Source organism: Mirounga angustirostris, unplaced genomic scaffold, assembly GCF_029215605.1.
Source record: "Mirounga angustirostris isolate CCGP_5_RB_7025 unplaced genomic scaffold, mMirAng1.0.hap1 SCAF_3, whole genome shotgun sequence".
Lineage (NCBI taxonomy): Eukaryota > Metazoa > Chordata > Mammalia > Carnivora > Phocidae > Mirounga > Mirounga angustirostris.
Genome location: NW_026991711.1, coordinates 483,553 through 498,578, shown reverse-complemented (window position 1 = coordinate 498,578; position 15,026 = coordinate 483,553). Strand labels below are relative to the sequence as shown.

Below are 15,026 nucleotides of genomic sequence, written 5' to 3'. Positions count from 1 at the left end.
TATTCATGTGCACATGGACACACTCACTTGCATGCACATCTGTGCACACTCACATGCATACACTCGCACTTGCACACTCATCTGCATGCACACGCACACGCTAAGCACACACACATACTCATGTGCACATGGACACACTCACGTGCATGCACATCTGTGCACACTCACATGCACACACGCACTCGCACACTCACCTGCATGCACACGCACACGCTAAGCACACTCACACACACTCATGTGCACATGGACACACGTGCACATACACGCACGCACACGCGTGTGCATGAGTGTGTACCGACACGCAGGCACACATGTGCACGCACACACACACGTGCACAGGTACACACTGACACACACAGGCACCAGCATCGGCATCTCAGTCGGAATCCAAATTTTCAGCTTCCTATGTGACTTTCCTCTATCTTAGCTCTGAAACCTCTGCCCGAGCACTTAGTTCAAATTCGTGTCTTGAGAGAGTTTTCTCCTGATGCTGTGGTTGTGAGACCCTTTACCTCCGTTTATCTCACGGCGTGAAGCGTCCGTCAGGGGTCCCTTAGGGCAGAGCCGCACCAGGGGCTCGCTGTGGAACCGCGGCCACGGCTCAGGGCGCTGGCTTGTTTTGTTTGTGACAAGCAGGTTCCAAGTGAAAGAGAAATCAGAGCAATGAGGATGATGAGCGTAAAAATACTAAAGTCTGCTAAAATCGGTCAAGGCGACCAGGCATCCATTGTCAAATTAGGTAGGATAGTTTTTAAACCTTTTTGTATATTTAGAAAAGCTTTGCTATAATGTCAGGAAATGGCTCTTGTTTCAAGCTGACCGGCCCTTGGCCCACATTTCCTCTGAAACCAGACGCCCATCATGTACGGCTGCTTTGACCTTGGATGTCGGACACAGGAGCCGGCGGGGCTGGTGCCGGCTCGGCCTCCGCCGTCCGCTGGGCGAGCCATGTCGACCTTCCCAGTGTCCTGTCCTGCTAAAGGACCTGAGACGCTGCGACAGACGTCTACAGCCTGAGGAGCGCTGGGCGGGCAGCAGACGGACATCGCGTTCCTGCTGCCCCGAGGCCTCCGAGCTCGCCAGTAAGCACGCCGCGCAGCAACAGCATCAGGGTTGTGCCGCCCACGGAGAGCTCTGTCCCCACAAATGCTCATGTGGAAACCTAGTCCCCAAGGCTACAGTGACTGGGTGCAGGCTTCGGGAGGTCACGAGGTGGGACCTCTGTGAAGGGATGTCCTCCTCCTCGTGGGCGAGCCCACGCTGTCCCTGAACCCGGAGGTGGGTTCCCACCAGACGCTGGATCTGGCGCCCCCTGACCTTGGACTCCCAGCTGCCAGACCATGAGGAGCCGATGTCTGTTGCTCACTGACCCCAACTTACGGTATCTTTGTGGCAGCAACCCGCATGGACTAAGAAATTGGTACCAAGAGTGGGGTGCTGCCCAGAGTCTCCAGGGCCAAGCAAAGCCCCTGGAGGTGGGGGGAGGCGGATAAAAAGGTGCAGGCTTTTCAGTCCGAGAAGCCCAGGAGCAAACTGTGAGCTTGGGCCAGTTTCCTACTTGCAATGGGGTGATGCTCCTCTCCCAGGGTGTGGTTGAGGATGACCTGGAGTCACGTGTGCCTTTTAGGGGCTGCCAAATCAAGGAAGACCACCCTTTCCTGGGCAGACCCTGTTCTTTTAGTTGAAATGAGATGTGGACTTTTGGGAACCCACAGACAGAGTCTGGGTAGAGGGCTTCACGAGACCCATCTTTTTTCCTCTATTAACTACAGAGCCAGCAATAGCTGGGTTTTCCTGAGAAGTGGTGACATGGTGTTTGAAGACGGGCATCTTCACTCGGCCCCAGGTTCTGCCTGGCTGGTGACCTGGGAGAGGAAGGGGCTGGGGGAGCATGGTGAGGGGGCCAAGGTGCAGGGCCCTGATGCAATTTTCCTTGTTCGTCTGGAAGGGAGCTGAGGGAGAGTGCTCTGGGTTCCCAGCTCAGGGACTGTGCATGAGGCCCTGCCCCCTGGGGGTGGAATCAATGGGGGGAGCAGGGGCCTGGCCCCGTTGTCTGTCCATCCTTCCACAGTGGTCCCGACCTGGTGCCCCATCTCTGTCCTGAGAAGGCAAAGCCGTCAGAACTTCGTGAGGCTCCAACGTGCCCTGCATAAACTTGAATGCTTCTTAGGTCTTTAAAAAGTGCAAGGGGCGCCTGGGTGGCTCAGTCAGTTAGTTAAGTGGCTGCGTTCGGCTCAGGTCATGATCCTGGGGTCCTGGGATCGAGCCCCACGTCGGGCTCCCTGCTCTGTGGGGAGCCTGCTTCTCTCTCTCTTCCTCTGCCTGCCTCTCTGCCTACTTGTGCTCTCTCTCTGTCAAAAAAATAAATAAAATCTTAAAAAAAAAAAAAAAAAGTGCCGGCACCCAGTGTTAATCTTAGGCTAATCCGGGTTTGCCTTATAGTAACCTATTCTTTCCACTTTTCTGTAAGTTTGAAATTATTTCCAAATAAAAGTTTTAAAATGCGAGGACCAAGTGCACGGCTTCACTCTCCCCGGTCAGGGGTTCGAAGTGAGTGCTGTAGGGGCAGTTGGCCCAGCCCCGGGGAGGCCACTGCCTTTGGAGAGCTCAGGCTCCCCCAGACACCAAGGGTGCTTGCTGAGCCCGCCGCAGCATGGCCCACTCCTCACACCCTTGCACTTTCCTTTAGTCTTCGGCTTGGTTTTCTGCTTTGCTGTGGCTGCATGTGGCCGTTGTCTGCGGGGCTGGCCCGTCCTCCCTGCGCAGGGCGTGGGCATCGGGGAAGACACGGACGTGGCTCCGAAGGAGCTGAGTTTCCAGGCTGAACGTGGGCAGCCGGACTCGGCGGCTGGGGATGATTGTCCAACAGACGATAAAATCAATTGACCAAAGGCTCTTTCCCACAAACTTGTCACCGGCTTTTAGCACCTCCCCAAATTATGATTTTAAGATGCCAACAACTGGGAGACAAAATGTGGGGACACCAAGATGTGGGGAACACAGGCCCCAGGATGCAGGATGTGGTGCTGGGCACGGCGCTGAGGCCCAGCTGCACCCAGGCCTGCAGAGCTCAGGCCGGTGGCTCCGGACCACTGGGCCTGCAGGGTGGACACCCCTTCCTGTGCCCACAAGCACCTAGGAACGGTGACAATGTGGCTGGGTCTCGAGGCCCGCACCAGTGCCCGCCGGGCGTCGGCTCCCCTCCCGGGTCAGTCCCAGCCTCAGGCCTCCAGTCGCTTGCACGCTTGCTGCTCACAGTCTCCACTCCAGGCTCCTCTCTCCCGACTGCCGACAGCCCTCGCCCTGCCTGCCCAGCAGAGGCCGGGGGGCTTGGGTCGGGCAGGCAGCCTTGGGAACCCCGGTCTTGAGGTCTGCCCTGTGCGTGGGTGTTTGCTAGTCTCTCCTCCCACTCAGACACGTCACAGAGAAATTTCCTTCAAAACCACTTGTTTTGAAGCGGGAGGTCTCCTCCATGCCGCGTGCAGGAGCAACAAGGGAAGGCATGCGCTCCCTCGGCACCTGTCCCCTTTCTCGGACGACTGGGTTCTGTTGACTGGATTGCAGGAGAGGCGCGAATGTTGCCCGCTAGGACTCCCTCGTTCCAAACTGGCGGGTGCCTCGCAAAGCGGAACGCCGGCCCCTGGGACTCGGAAGGTCGTCAGGACATCTGTCAGGAATCACTGACTTCTACCCAGCGGAGCCTTCTGGCGGATCGTCTGCGGGACTCGTGGTTCTGGTTTATCACAGGAGACACGGGAAATAATGGGGTCAGGATGGACTTGTGCTCACAGAACAGCTTCGTGGCTGGGACTCACCACGCTGCGCTGACGGCAGGGGCACGGTGTCTTCTTCCTCCCGGTGGCCCCGGTTCCTCATTCACAGCTGCCTTCCCCCTGTGCAACAGGCCAGGGGCAACCGACCTCTCTGGAAAGGGTCAGGGTCAGCACATTAGGCCTGTGGCCACGGCTACTTAGTGCCACCGTCGCAACACAAAAGCAGCCACAGACCATATGTGGACAAATGAGCATGGTTTTGTGCCAATAAAACTTTATTTACAAAATCAAGCTGTGGGCCGGACGCGGCCCAAGGGCTATAGGGGGCCGACCCCTGCAGGAGACACACAGGGTTTCAACTGAGCTTTAGTGACTTAGAGTCTGATATTAATAAGTGTGGTGTCTTAATGTTAATCTAGGTGGAACGGTTAAGAAATAAAAACCGTGTCAATGGTCTTTCTGCACACCACTGCCCATATTCTTAGACCAGAATGAGTGGGACCCTGGGCTCTCTCCAGCCCCTGCAGAGATGAGGGTTATCCCCCGAGAAACACAATCTCTAAGGACATCATACATTCAAAAACCAAGTTTGTGTGATAGGTGGGACTAACATAGGTCACAGTTTTATTTAACTCAAACCAGTAAGAATTATTTCATCCTGATGGGACGCTGAAGATCAGACAGAAAATGAAACCAAGTCACCAGTGCTTCTGTGTTAGGAAGAGGACTTACTGAAAAGTCCAAGTCTTACACCAATTCTTTGTCTCCGGTTGAAGGTGGCGCCCAGCCGGCTGAATGTCTGTGTCCCCAGAACACGTGTGTGGCGGCCAGACCGCTGTGCGGTGGCAACAGGAGGAGGGCCAGCCACTGGGAGGTGATCAGGGTCAGATGGGGTGGGATTAGTGTCTGGACAGAGACCAGAGCCCACTGTCCGCCGTGGGAGGAAAGGCAGGAAGAGGCCGGCGCCCTGGTCTCGGGCCGCTGCTAGGGTTGCGGGAACAGGTGTCCGTGGTTCAGGCCGCCCCACCCTTGGCATGTGGTACAGTGGCCAGAAGACTGGAGCAGAAGCAGTGGCAAGATGTCCCAGACCAGGTGGCCAGCGCTCCCGTGGGGCTGGACTCGGCCCAGGACAGGGTGACCCGTCCTTCCCTTCCAGGAAGGCTGCGAAGTGAGAAAGGGTGTTGCCACGTGGTTATTGGCGTGAGGAAGGGCGCCGATCCAGCAGGACGGGAACCTCATCGTCGGCAGGATGCTGCCATCTGTCACACGGTGCCACCAGTGCCCGGGACCGGGTGGGACGCTGAGCTGGAGCTGCTAGAACAGGGCCTTGTAGGGATGACACCCCCGAGGGAGGGAGGGTCAGGGAGGAGTCAGCGGGCGTCTGGCGAGGGCTCAGGGGTGGTCACCGCGGGGCTCAGGGCGCCTGCAGAGCGGTGGGGCACCGGTCCCCCAGCCCCCGGCCCTGCACAGCCCTGTCGTCTGTCCTCTATCCATCCTCAGCCATCTCCTGAGGGAAGGTAGACCCCGCGGCTGCTCAGCTCCGTCCCCTGGGCTTCGTCCGGAAGGTGCGGTCATGGGTGGTTTCCTATGCTCTTCTTAGGTCAGAGCTGGGAGTGCTCTGAGAAATATGACTAACGGAGAAATAAATACTCCTTGTTATTGCTGTGTCCCCTGGGGGTGGGCACTGTGTCTAACCTGGGTACTTTCCTAGTCTGGCACTGCGATGATCCCTGGATGCTGGGCACAGACTTGGAGGGAAAATTGAATAGGGCCATAGGTGGTGGATGTATGTTGAGTGGTTGGTGGGTGGACGGCTGTAGGGAGGGAGGGAGGAAGGGAGGGATGGAGAGAGGGGTGGAAGGAGGGAGGGGTGGAGGGATAGAGGGAGGAAGAGAAGGAGGGAGGGGTGGAGGGTGGAGGGAAGGGTGGAGGAGTGGAGGAGTGGAGGGGTGGAGGGAGAGAGGGAGAGAGGGGTGGAGGGAGGAAGGGAGGGGTGGAGGGGTGGAAGGAGGGGGAAGAGAGGGTGGAGGGAGGGGAGAGGGAGGGGGAGGTATGGAGGGGGGTGGAGCGGTGGACGAAGGGAGGGTTAGAGGGATGGGGGGAGGGGGGGAGGGGTGGAGGGATGGGGGAGGGGTGGAGGGGTGGAGGGATGGAGGGAGGGAGGGGTGGAGGGGTGGAGGGGTGGAAGGAGGGGGGAAGAGATGGAGGGAGGGGGAGGGAGGGGTGAAGAGAGGGTGGAGGGAGGGGAGAGGGAGGGGGAGGTATGGAGGGGGGTGGAGCGGTGGAGGAAGGGAGGGATGGAGGGATGGAGGGAGGGGTGGAGGGGTGGAGGGAGGGAAGGAGGGAGGGTGGGGTGCAGAGGTGAATGACTGGATGACTGGGTGGAGGAGATGGGCTGGGTAAATGAATTAATGCGGAGTCCTTTTCTCTCCCTTCCTAGTAGAACATGTCTCGTTATGCGGGTGGAGGGCGGAGGGACGTGTCTGCCTGCCGCCTGCAGGGTAGGTCCTGCTCTCCGGGCCCAGCTGCCCTGGACAGAGCGGTGGTGTCTCCTGATCCGTGCTGCCTCCGCAGACTCCAGTTGGCTTTGGGGCCCCTCCCTGGGCTCAGAGGCCGGGCCCTCCTGACCGGGGACCGAATGGCCGCATTCTGTGCGTGTCTCTGTGCCTAGGAGCCCAGGCCCCTCACTGCAGGAAGATGCCAGTTTCTCGCCAGCGAGGTGGGGTACGTGCACGACGCCCACCAGACGGAGGTACGCGGGGCACCGTGGTGTGGGAGGCTTCACTCCGCTAACCCGGGCCCCGCAGGCTCCCTGTGCCCCCTCAGAAGCTGAGTGCTTTGCTTCTGGCTTCCTGACCTGCGGGATGCACGGCGCCCCCTGGACCCACAGCAGTCCTGCAGCCCCCCTCGGGGCGGGTGCGGCCGGCTCACTGCACAGCCTGCCGTGCCGTTCACCCAACAAGCTCGCCTGCCGTTCCAGGGCCACTTCCGCTCGGGCGGGCCGTCCTACCCCAGCTCTGCATAAATGTGTCAGCCTGACTAATCACGGCCTCCCCACTGTACAAGCGTGGATGAGCCGGGCACCGGGAGCAGACACCGGGGCTCACCCCCAATGTGGCTTGCGGGCATTCCGTGAACCTCAGGGCCTGGGGCTCCCTGCTGTCCCGTCCAGGGGGCGGCACCTGTCTCCAAAGGCTGCCCCCAGCCCTCCTGGCCTTTTGCCCGGCGTCGGGCGGGATCCCGAGGACTCTCCTGTCAGAGGGCATCACAGGGCTGTCCGGGCCCTCCCGGCACACCCCCGCCCATCCACAGACCCTCCTGCCGTCCGCCCTTCCTGCCCACCCTGATGTATAGTCACTTGATGGCCAACTGTTCACCTCTGCTCCTGGGGTCACAGAGGAGCAGGACCCCGTCCTGAGCCCCATCTGTCAGGCCTTCTGGGGACAGGCCTATGTGACCTGGGGCTGCCCTGGCGCCCTCCTCGTTCCAACCGTCTGTCTCTTGGAACTGGCCCAGGAGCTTGAGCTAATTCTGATGACCCCGCCCCCCCAGCTTGTTGATTCAGTGGACACAGGATCTGAAATGCTCTAAGGCCGTGGCCAACAGCCTTCCCTGCAAAGGGTCAGTGATATTCCAGGGTTTACAGGCCAGACGGTCTCTGTCCCAGCTACTCAACCCTGTCTCTCCGGTGTGAGGATGACATGACCGTGGGCAAGGTGTAAACAGAGGGGTGTGGCCATACAGAGCTTTGCAAAACGGGCAGTGGGCAGGGCCGGGCTGGGGGCCTCTCACTGGCTGACCAGCTCTAAGCCGCTATCCCCTGTGGTGGCACACTTCCCGGGAGCCACGTGCTGCCCACGCAACTCCCTCCACTGCCCTGTCCCCCTGCCCCCTCAGCCTCCAGCCCCACCCGGGGCCCCCAGCTTGCCCCCTGCTGGCCTGCTGCTCTGGACACTTCCCTTAACATTTGCAGGTGCGCACGCACACCAGAGCACCCCACGGCCTGTAACCACAGGACCTTGGAAGGAAGGCTCCATGTCCAGTGGTTCTGGAGGTGTGGCCAAGGAGGGGCTGGGGCCCTGGGATGCTCTGAGGACCTCTGGGCTCTGGCCCTGCTCCTTCACCTGTCCCAGTCCAGATGAGCCTGCACCCTGCCCCTCACTTGGTGCCCCATCCTACCTCAGAAGCTTCTTCTCCTCCCCAGAGGCCACTGTCTCCCCTCTGAATTTCGGTGGTCTCTGCCTCACTTACTTCCCAAACACGGGCTGTATGGCTCATGCCACATGTTGAAAAGTGCTGGGGGAAGGAGGAAGGAGCGTGTTTTTGCTCCAATCTTGCTCTTTTAACATCAAAATCTCCCAACCATTTACAGCGCCATTATGGCAGGCACCCAAAGGGAAGCCTCCATGTTGCTTACCCAAGGCTGGCTTGGCCAGATCGGGAGCTGTTCTACCTGTGGGCAGGAAGAGGTCTCACCTGAAGGATTCCCACCTGTCCCCTCCTGGAGCTGTCCCACCTGTCCCCTCCTGGAGGCATCCCCACCTGTCCCCTCCTGGGAGCTGTCCTACCTGTCCCCTCCTGGAGCTGTCCCACCTGTCCCCTCCTGGAGGCATCCCCACCTGTCCCCTCCTGGGAGCTGTCCCACCTGTCCCCTCCTGGGAGCTGTCCCACCTGTCCCCTCCTGGAGCTGTCCCTGCCTGCAGGCTCGGTGCCTGGAACCCTCTCCTTCTCCTTGTCCACCGAACAGTGGCTGCCTGGAGCCCCTGGCTTGGCCAAGCAGGGCCCTTGAACCCCTCCAGCAGGGAGGGCCCTGCCACTCCGCAAAATCACTACACCTGGAATGGGTGGGGGAAGGGCAGTTCGGGAGACAAGGCTCAGCAAGAGGAGCTGCCTGACTGCCCTGTGCGCCGTGGCTCCCGGGGCGGGCAGCCCTGCCCACTGGGACGAGTTCTCTCTGCGTGCAGGTCACCTGCCACCCCTCGAGCGGCCCGTGTCAGCTGAAGGTGAAGAGCAGCACCTGCTACTGTTGTGAGCTCTACAGCTGCCGGAGGTGAGGGCGGCCCCTGCTCCCGGCCCCCCGGCCCTGGGCCCGCACGCCGCCGCCTCCCCTGTGGGGAAGGGGTGTGGGGAGAGACCGAGGCTCGGTGAGGTGGTGCGGGTTGGGGGAGGCCGTGGCCTCGGGCCCCTCGTCGTGGCTCTGTAGAAGCTGTGAGCTGGATGTGAGCGTCCGGTTTCTCAGGGACGTCTCCCGGGTTGGCTGGGGCCTGCCTGGGGCGGCGGCGGCGGGGCTCCCTTCCCCGGGCCTGGCCGGCTCTGGAATGCTCCTCTCCCGTCCTCCGTGGACAGCGGAGGGCTCGCTTCTCTGACATGGGCTGGGAGGACCTGCCCAGGCTGCAGGCAGCCTCACAGCGCTGTGGGGGCCTCCCCCAAACAAGAGCTCCATCCCACTTCCAAGCCCAGACGGGAGAAGCAGCATGCGTGTGCATCACAGCTGCCCCCGCAGGCCCGTGTTGGGAGGGCTGGGATGAGGGGGCTCGCCCTCCCGTGTTCATGGCTCAGCCACGAGTCCTGCTTGCTGTGAGGGGACTCAGTCATCACCCTTCTGCCTGGGCCTGGGTTTGGGGAGCGGGCCTGGGCGGTTCTTCCTGCTCAGAGGCCTGGGCTCTTTCCCCAGAGGGATTTCCAGACGCCCTGCGGACAGCCTCGCCCCCAGGGCCCCAGGGTGCATCTGGGCTGGTTCCTGGGGGGTGGCCTCCCCCACACCAACAAGGCCCGCGGGGTCTTCACAGCCGAGACCACAGCTCACCAGATTCGGTGCACGGCTCGAGCGCCCGCATGCTGCGCCCTGTCCGGCTGGCCTGTCACCCCCTTGCCGGCGTGGGTGACAGTTGCCTCTCCTCGGGCAGCACGGAGCCCCCGCTCACCTACTATGAGTTCGTGGGCGTGCGCGGCTGTCAGGACGTGCTTCACCTCTATCGGCTGCTCTGGGCCTCGGCGGTGCTGAACGTGCTGGGCGTGCTCCTGGGCATCCTCACGGCAGCTGTCCTGGGGGCCTTCAAGGACATGGTGAGTCGGGCCCGGGTGCTGGCCCTCCAGACGGGTCGGGGCTCGGGGCCCACGTCCGCCGGGGCGGGCAGGGTGGGCCTCCTTATCCTCACCTACAAATGGGGGAGTAGAGGCTCGTGAAGACAGCCCGCAGGGTGTTGGCGACCCGGCAAGCCTTCACCGGCTGTTCACACGAGCGGTTCCTCTGAGGCGCGGGCTGCCCCAAACCGCTGGGGACGCGGGAGGAGCGACCGACCTGCCCCCCACCGTCTGTTCACCCCACCCCCTTACCCCCGCTGCACAGGGAACCCCCGAGCCTCCTGTCCTGGAGCCAGGGCTTCAGTCCGCATTTGCCCAAATTAGAGGTGATCCCGACGTGTGAACCCGTGAACGGGGGCTTTAGGGCTGGGCGCCTGGCAGAGGCGGGGGCTGCCAGCCGCGGCTCCCGCTGAGCCTCCCCGCGGGCAGCGCCCTCCCAGCTTCTCTCTGTACGTCTGCGCCGGGAGCAGCTCACCCTTGTCCTGTCTCCTCCCTGCACCTGCTTGTTCTAGACTTCCCGCGCAGCACACACAACGCCTCCTGAAGCCGGTCGCCGACGCCGGAGAGCGCACGGCACCCACTTGAGTTGGGAAAGGCCGGTGTGACCACACATGCCCACCAGGCCCCCACAGGCCACACCCAAACTGGCGTCGGGCTGGCGCTTCCCGAGTGCTCTGGAGACCTTGGTCATTGGCCAATTTTAGGAGCCAAGTCCACAGTAAAATTGCTGGACGGTTCAGAATGAAGCGACGTCCAGAAGGGCCACCAGTCAGCAAAGGCCACAGAGCCGTATCAAAGCTCTGGGGTACTGTAAGAAAGAAGGAAGGTTATTCCTTAAAAATTTACACCTACTGAGTAGTCTTGTAAGTTTAATGGATTTTATAATTTAAAGATTATCTTTAGGCCCCCAAGGCTGCTGCCAGATGCTTGCCCGAGGAGGGTGCAGGGAGGCAGAGTGTGAGGACTGGGGTCTGCAGGAGGGTCTCCGGGGGCGGCGTGGCCTCGGGAACGTGGCAGTGCGTTTAACCCAGTCTGTGTGGGGAAGGTACCTTGAGAAATGTGGGCGGCGAGTCCTCAGGCACGCGGCTGGGCCCTGGGCAAGTCAGGGCCAGATGGGCAGGTGCAGGGAGAGAGGCCTGAGCCAGGCTGGGCTCCCAGCGTCCCCAGCAGAGCGGGGCTGCCCAAGCCGACACGTTTTACTCCCTCATGGGAGACCCCAACCCTGCTCATCCTCCAAACCCCAAAATGGCACAAACACCGAGTCAGGCCCAGCAGGGCCCTCTCCAGCCCACAACACCCTGCCACCAGCCCTGCATGGCCCAACCCCCAGGTCGCGGGATGCAGCCTGAGGGATGCTCCCCCACAAATCCGGTCTCAGGTCTCGAGATGCTCTGCACACCCTTCCGTGTGCATGGCTCTAGTCCCCCAGGATAGCTCGTAGCTCAGCCCAGCGCACACAGTAGGTGCTCGGCAGGGTGTGGTCATGAACACAGCCGGCGAGTTGTGGGCCCCCAGGTTCCCGTTCTTTCTTAGAGTCCTTAGTTGACTCTTGGGGTGTGCAGAGGCAGCCCGGTGGGGGGGGCCAGGAGGTGACAGGTGCATTAGCAGAGCCCCTCCCTCCGAGGGTGTGCTGGTGTGGGCAGATGTGGGTGTGTTCTCTGCTTCCTTTGCTGCCCGCCCCCGCTGGTCCCCTCCCATCCCCACCGCTCAGGACCCTGCCTCCACTTACCCTCAGTGGGCGGCCACGAGTTTTCAGATACTCCCTCTCTGCTACCGAAGCCCCTCCCCGACGTGGCAGGGCCTGCCCCGTGGTGTCGGTGGGGGGGGAATCCAGGTCTGTCCGTGCAGGGAGGAACCTCAGTCTGGAAGCCCCCAAGCCTCCCTCTGGGGAGGGCTCCAGCCCACAGCCCCCTCTGGGGGCGACAGGCGGAAGGCCCAAGTCCTGGAGTCACTTGGTGAGCTCACAAGAGCGGGGCCCAGAGGGGTTGGGTGCTTTGGTGTTATGTGCACTTCTCCAGAAATCCCTGCAACCAGGGGGCGCAGCCCTGTGCTGTGGTGTCTGGACAGCACACGTGGGCAGTCAGACCCCCTACTGCCACACCCGGGCTGAGAGACGCCCCGTAACAGATGCCCCTGGGGGGGAGGAACCAGTGGTGGGGTTTTAAGACTTATTTATTTATTTTGGGGGGGAGGGGCAGAGGGAGACAATCCCAAGCACACTTCCCACCGAGCGTGGAGCCTGATGGGGGGCTTGATCCCACACTCCCGCGATCATGACCTGAGCCGAAATCCAGGGACGGACACTTAACCTACTGAGCCACCCAGTCACCACAGAACCAGCAGTTTTCTTGCTTTTTCAAACAAAACACCAAAGAGATCCTGGCCTAACCCGGCATGTTGGCGAGTCCCTGAGACAAAGAGAAAAATAAAAAACAAAAATAAGCCCTGCTTTGAGGGGTTTAGTTCTGGCCCGAGAGGCGTCAAAGGAGGGCGGCGGGAGGACAGGGCTCCGCAGGCCATCAGCTTGCAGCCCAGGTGGCTGGCTGACGTGTGTCCCTTCTCGTGACAGGTCCCCCCGTCCCAGCTGGCCTACGGCCCGTCCACTCCGCCTCAGATCCTCTACAACCCCGCCCAGCAGGTCCTGGCCTACGCGGGCTTCTGCCCGGCGCCCGCGACCCTCCCCACCTGCTCGTCTCACCCTCTGCCTCTCCAGGTAGGCCCAGCGTCACGCAGGGGACGCCGGTGCGCTCCCGCCGTGGGCAGCAGTCGCCCAGGACAGCCCTGGTCAGACGGGACACGAATGGGGGCTCAGGTGGAAGGAATGGGGGACCCAGTTCAGTTACAAGGTACCAGAGCCGGCATGGCGAGGGTCTTGGGGACAGTGTGAGGGAAGCCTGGCAGACGACTCCAGGCCCCTCCACATTTCTGGTCTCCTTTGCTCCATGTGGCCCTGGTGACCTGGCCTTTGGTGTCGTCCTGACCTTGCGCCTTTTCTGACCCAAGCCCGGGTACCGCAGAAGTTCACTTCAGAGTCCTGGCCAGCCGCCTGGGGCCTGTGAGCAGTTCTTTAGGGGGAACTGTGGGAGCTTGCCCTCCAGCCTTACCCACAGCAGTGGCCACTTCATAGGGCAAACCCAGGAGGACACTCGGGCCTGGGGGCTCTTGTGGGGAGGGGGCTGTTTGGCGGGGCTGAGACCTCGTTCCCGGGGTGGTACTTGCCTCCAGTCCTGGGCTTGGCTTCTCTGTCTCCGCACAGCTCCATAAATAGCTTGGCGGAGCCCACACGCCAGCCCAGCTGGTGCCGTGGGGTGTCTGTGAGGTCCAGAGAGGCCTCCCCAGTCCAGCAGCACGAGGGGCTGGGAGCAGGTGCGGGAGGCTCTCTGGAGCCCAGGACACGGGGCACAGCATGCAAAGGAAGGCTGTCACCTGCCGCCAGCCAGGGGAGGGCTGGCTGGGCGTGAGCTGAGTGTGCACAGGCCTCCTGGTCTGGTGCTGTCTCCACTCACCTTGAAAATGAGCCTAGCGGCTGAGCTCCCTGGTGTAGGTGGGGCCTTCGAATTCTCAGAGGGTACCCGACCCAGGAGTCTACCCGAAGTCTCCGCAAGGCTATGCCAAGGGACGCCTGCCCCTTCCCAGGAAGCGTCGGCCAGGTAGCCACTCAGCAGGTCCTGAGTGGGCACCAGGTCCTGGGCCCATGGGGTTGACGGGTGTGAGGCGCCCCCAAGCACCCTGTCCTCAAGAGGGTGAGGCCTGGCTCAAGAGCGTCTTCTCTGCCTCTGTGACATGGGAGGAATGACCCCAAGGGTCAAGAAATGAGAGTGTTTGCCCACAAGCCCCGTAGCGCTCACCCCTGAGGACAGGTCATCACACGTCACTGGGCACAGCCCTCCCTGCCACCCCGGCAGCGACACTCAGCAGCTCCACCTTCCCTGGAGCATCACCCACGTCTGCCTCCAGGCATCCCCCTTGGTCCCCACCACAGTGAGGACCGTGTTCCTCGACCGTGGCCTGTGTCCTGAGGGTTCTGCTCTGTTTCTCATCCCTTTAGTTTGCGGAGCCCAGAGTGTGAGACCCACAGCTGTAGGGAGGCTGGGTCCATGGCTGGTGGGCCACCTTTGGAGACAAACTCCAGTGCAGAAACGCGGACCTGAGTGCAGGCTGGATCGGCCCAGTTGTCACTCTTCCACTCCGGGGTGGGGGGGTGTGCCCCCAAGCGCTGGGCCCCCAGTCCTGTCAGGGCGCCTGCTCCCATCTGATGCCTCGCACAAGCTTGGTTGTGAGGACCGGGTGCACCCCAAGCGCCAGCCTGACTCGGTCCTTGGAGGCGGGCAGCTACTGGGGGGTCTTCTGAGTCTGGGTCCTAAGCTCCGGGCGGCGCCAGGCGGGCGTCCTGCTCTTGCAGGTCATGATGCGTCTCCTCGGAAGATGTGCCCCTTGTAGGGCATGGGGCGTGGTAGTGTCCTTCCTTGTCAGCCGCGGGGCGGGCGAGCTGGACCGCCCCATTCCATCCTCAGCCGCCGTTGTCCGAACACAGATGCTCCTTCTGTGCCCCCGGGAGGGAGCCTGGGCTTTCCTCCCCGTGCCTCATCCGCCTCTATCACCAGCGTGTGCAGGATCATAAAACGACATACACACCAACAATCAGATTTCGAGGAGATGACTGACTGGGGGGCTCCCTGTGTCTCCTGGGGGGAGGGGGGAACTGATGCTCTGACTCCATGACCAACAGAGAGGGAAAGGGAGTGCTTGAAGCGCTGTCACGGCAGCGAAGAACCCACCGTGTAATAGCAGGGAGGGGCTCGCAGGTGGGGGCTGTTTTGAGCCGTTCACTGAAAGACCTTAAAGGGAACCCACCTCCCCTGCTCCTGGCGGTCACCTGGTCAGGACACACAGGAGGGGCTCGGTGTCACGACGTGTGCGAACAAAGACGGAAGCAGAGGTGTGGCTGCATCCTATGACCAAGCAGTGTCTTGTCTGCTTTCCTGATGGGGCCACCTGTGTGAGCAGAGCTGTCCCAGGGAGGCCCTGCCCACCAGACATTTTCCTCATGATTCACAGCAGTTTTCTCTGTGGTCCGTGGTGGTTTAGTCTATAGTTCGTGGTGGTTTAGTCCATGGTCTGTGGTGGTTTCGTCTGTGGTCTGTGGTGGTTTACTCTGTGGTCTATGGT

General features: G+C 61.5%; 1 protein-coding gene across 1 annotated transcript in view; it reads left to right on the top strand.

The window, feature by feature from the left end:
• Positions 1 to 13,926, top strand: part of TMEM255B (transmembrane protein 255B) — a 31,363-nt gene extending 17,437 nt beyond the window's left edge. Inside the window, exons 5-9 of the mRNA XM_064585756.1 lie at positions 6,445 to 6,525; positions 8,738 to 8,823; positions 9,680 to 9,839; positions 12,427 to 12,570; positions 13,906 to 13,926. Coding sequence (XP_064441826.1) covers positions 6,445 to 6,525; positions 8,738 to 8,823; positions 9,680 to 9,839; positions 12,427 to 12,570; positions 13,906 to 13,926 — 492 coding nt within the window. The remainder of the gene's footprint in view (positions 1 to 6,444; positions 6,526 to 8,737; positions 8,824 to 9,679; positions 9,840 to 12,426; positions 12,571 to 13,905) is intronic.
• The last annotated feature ends 1,100 nt before the right edge of the window (positions 13,927 to 15,026 follow it).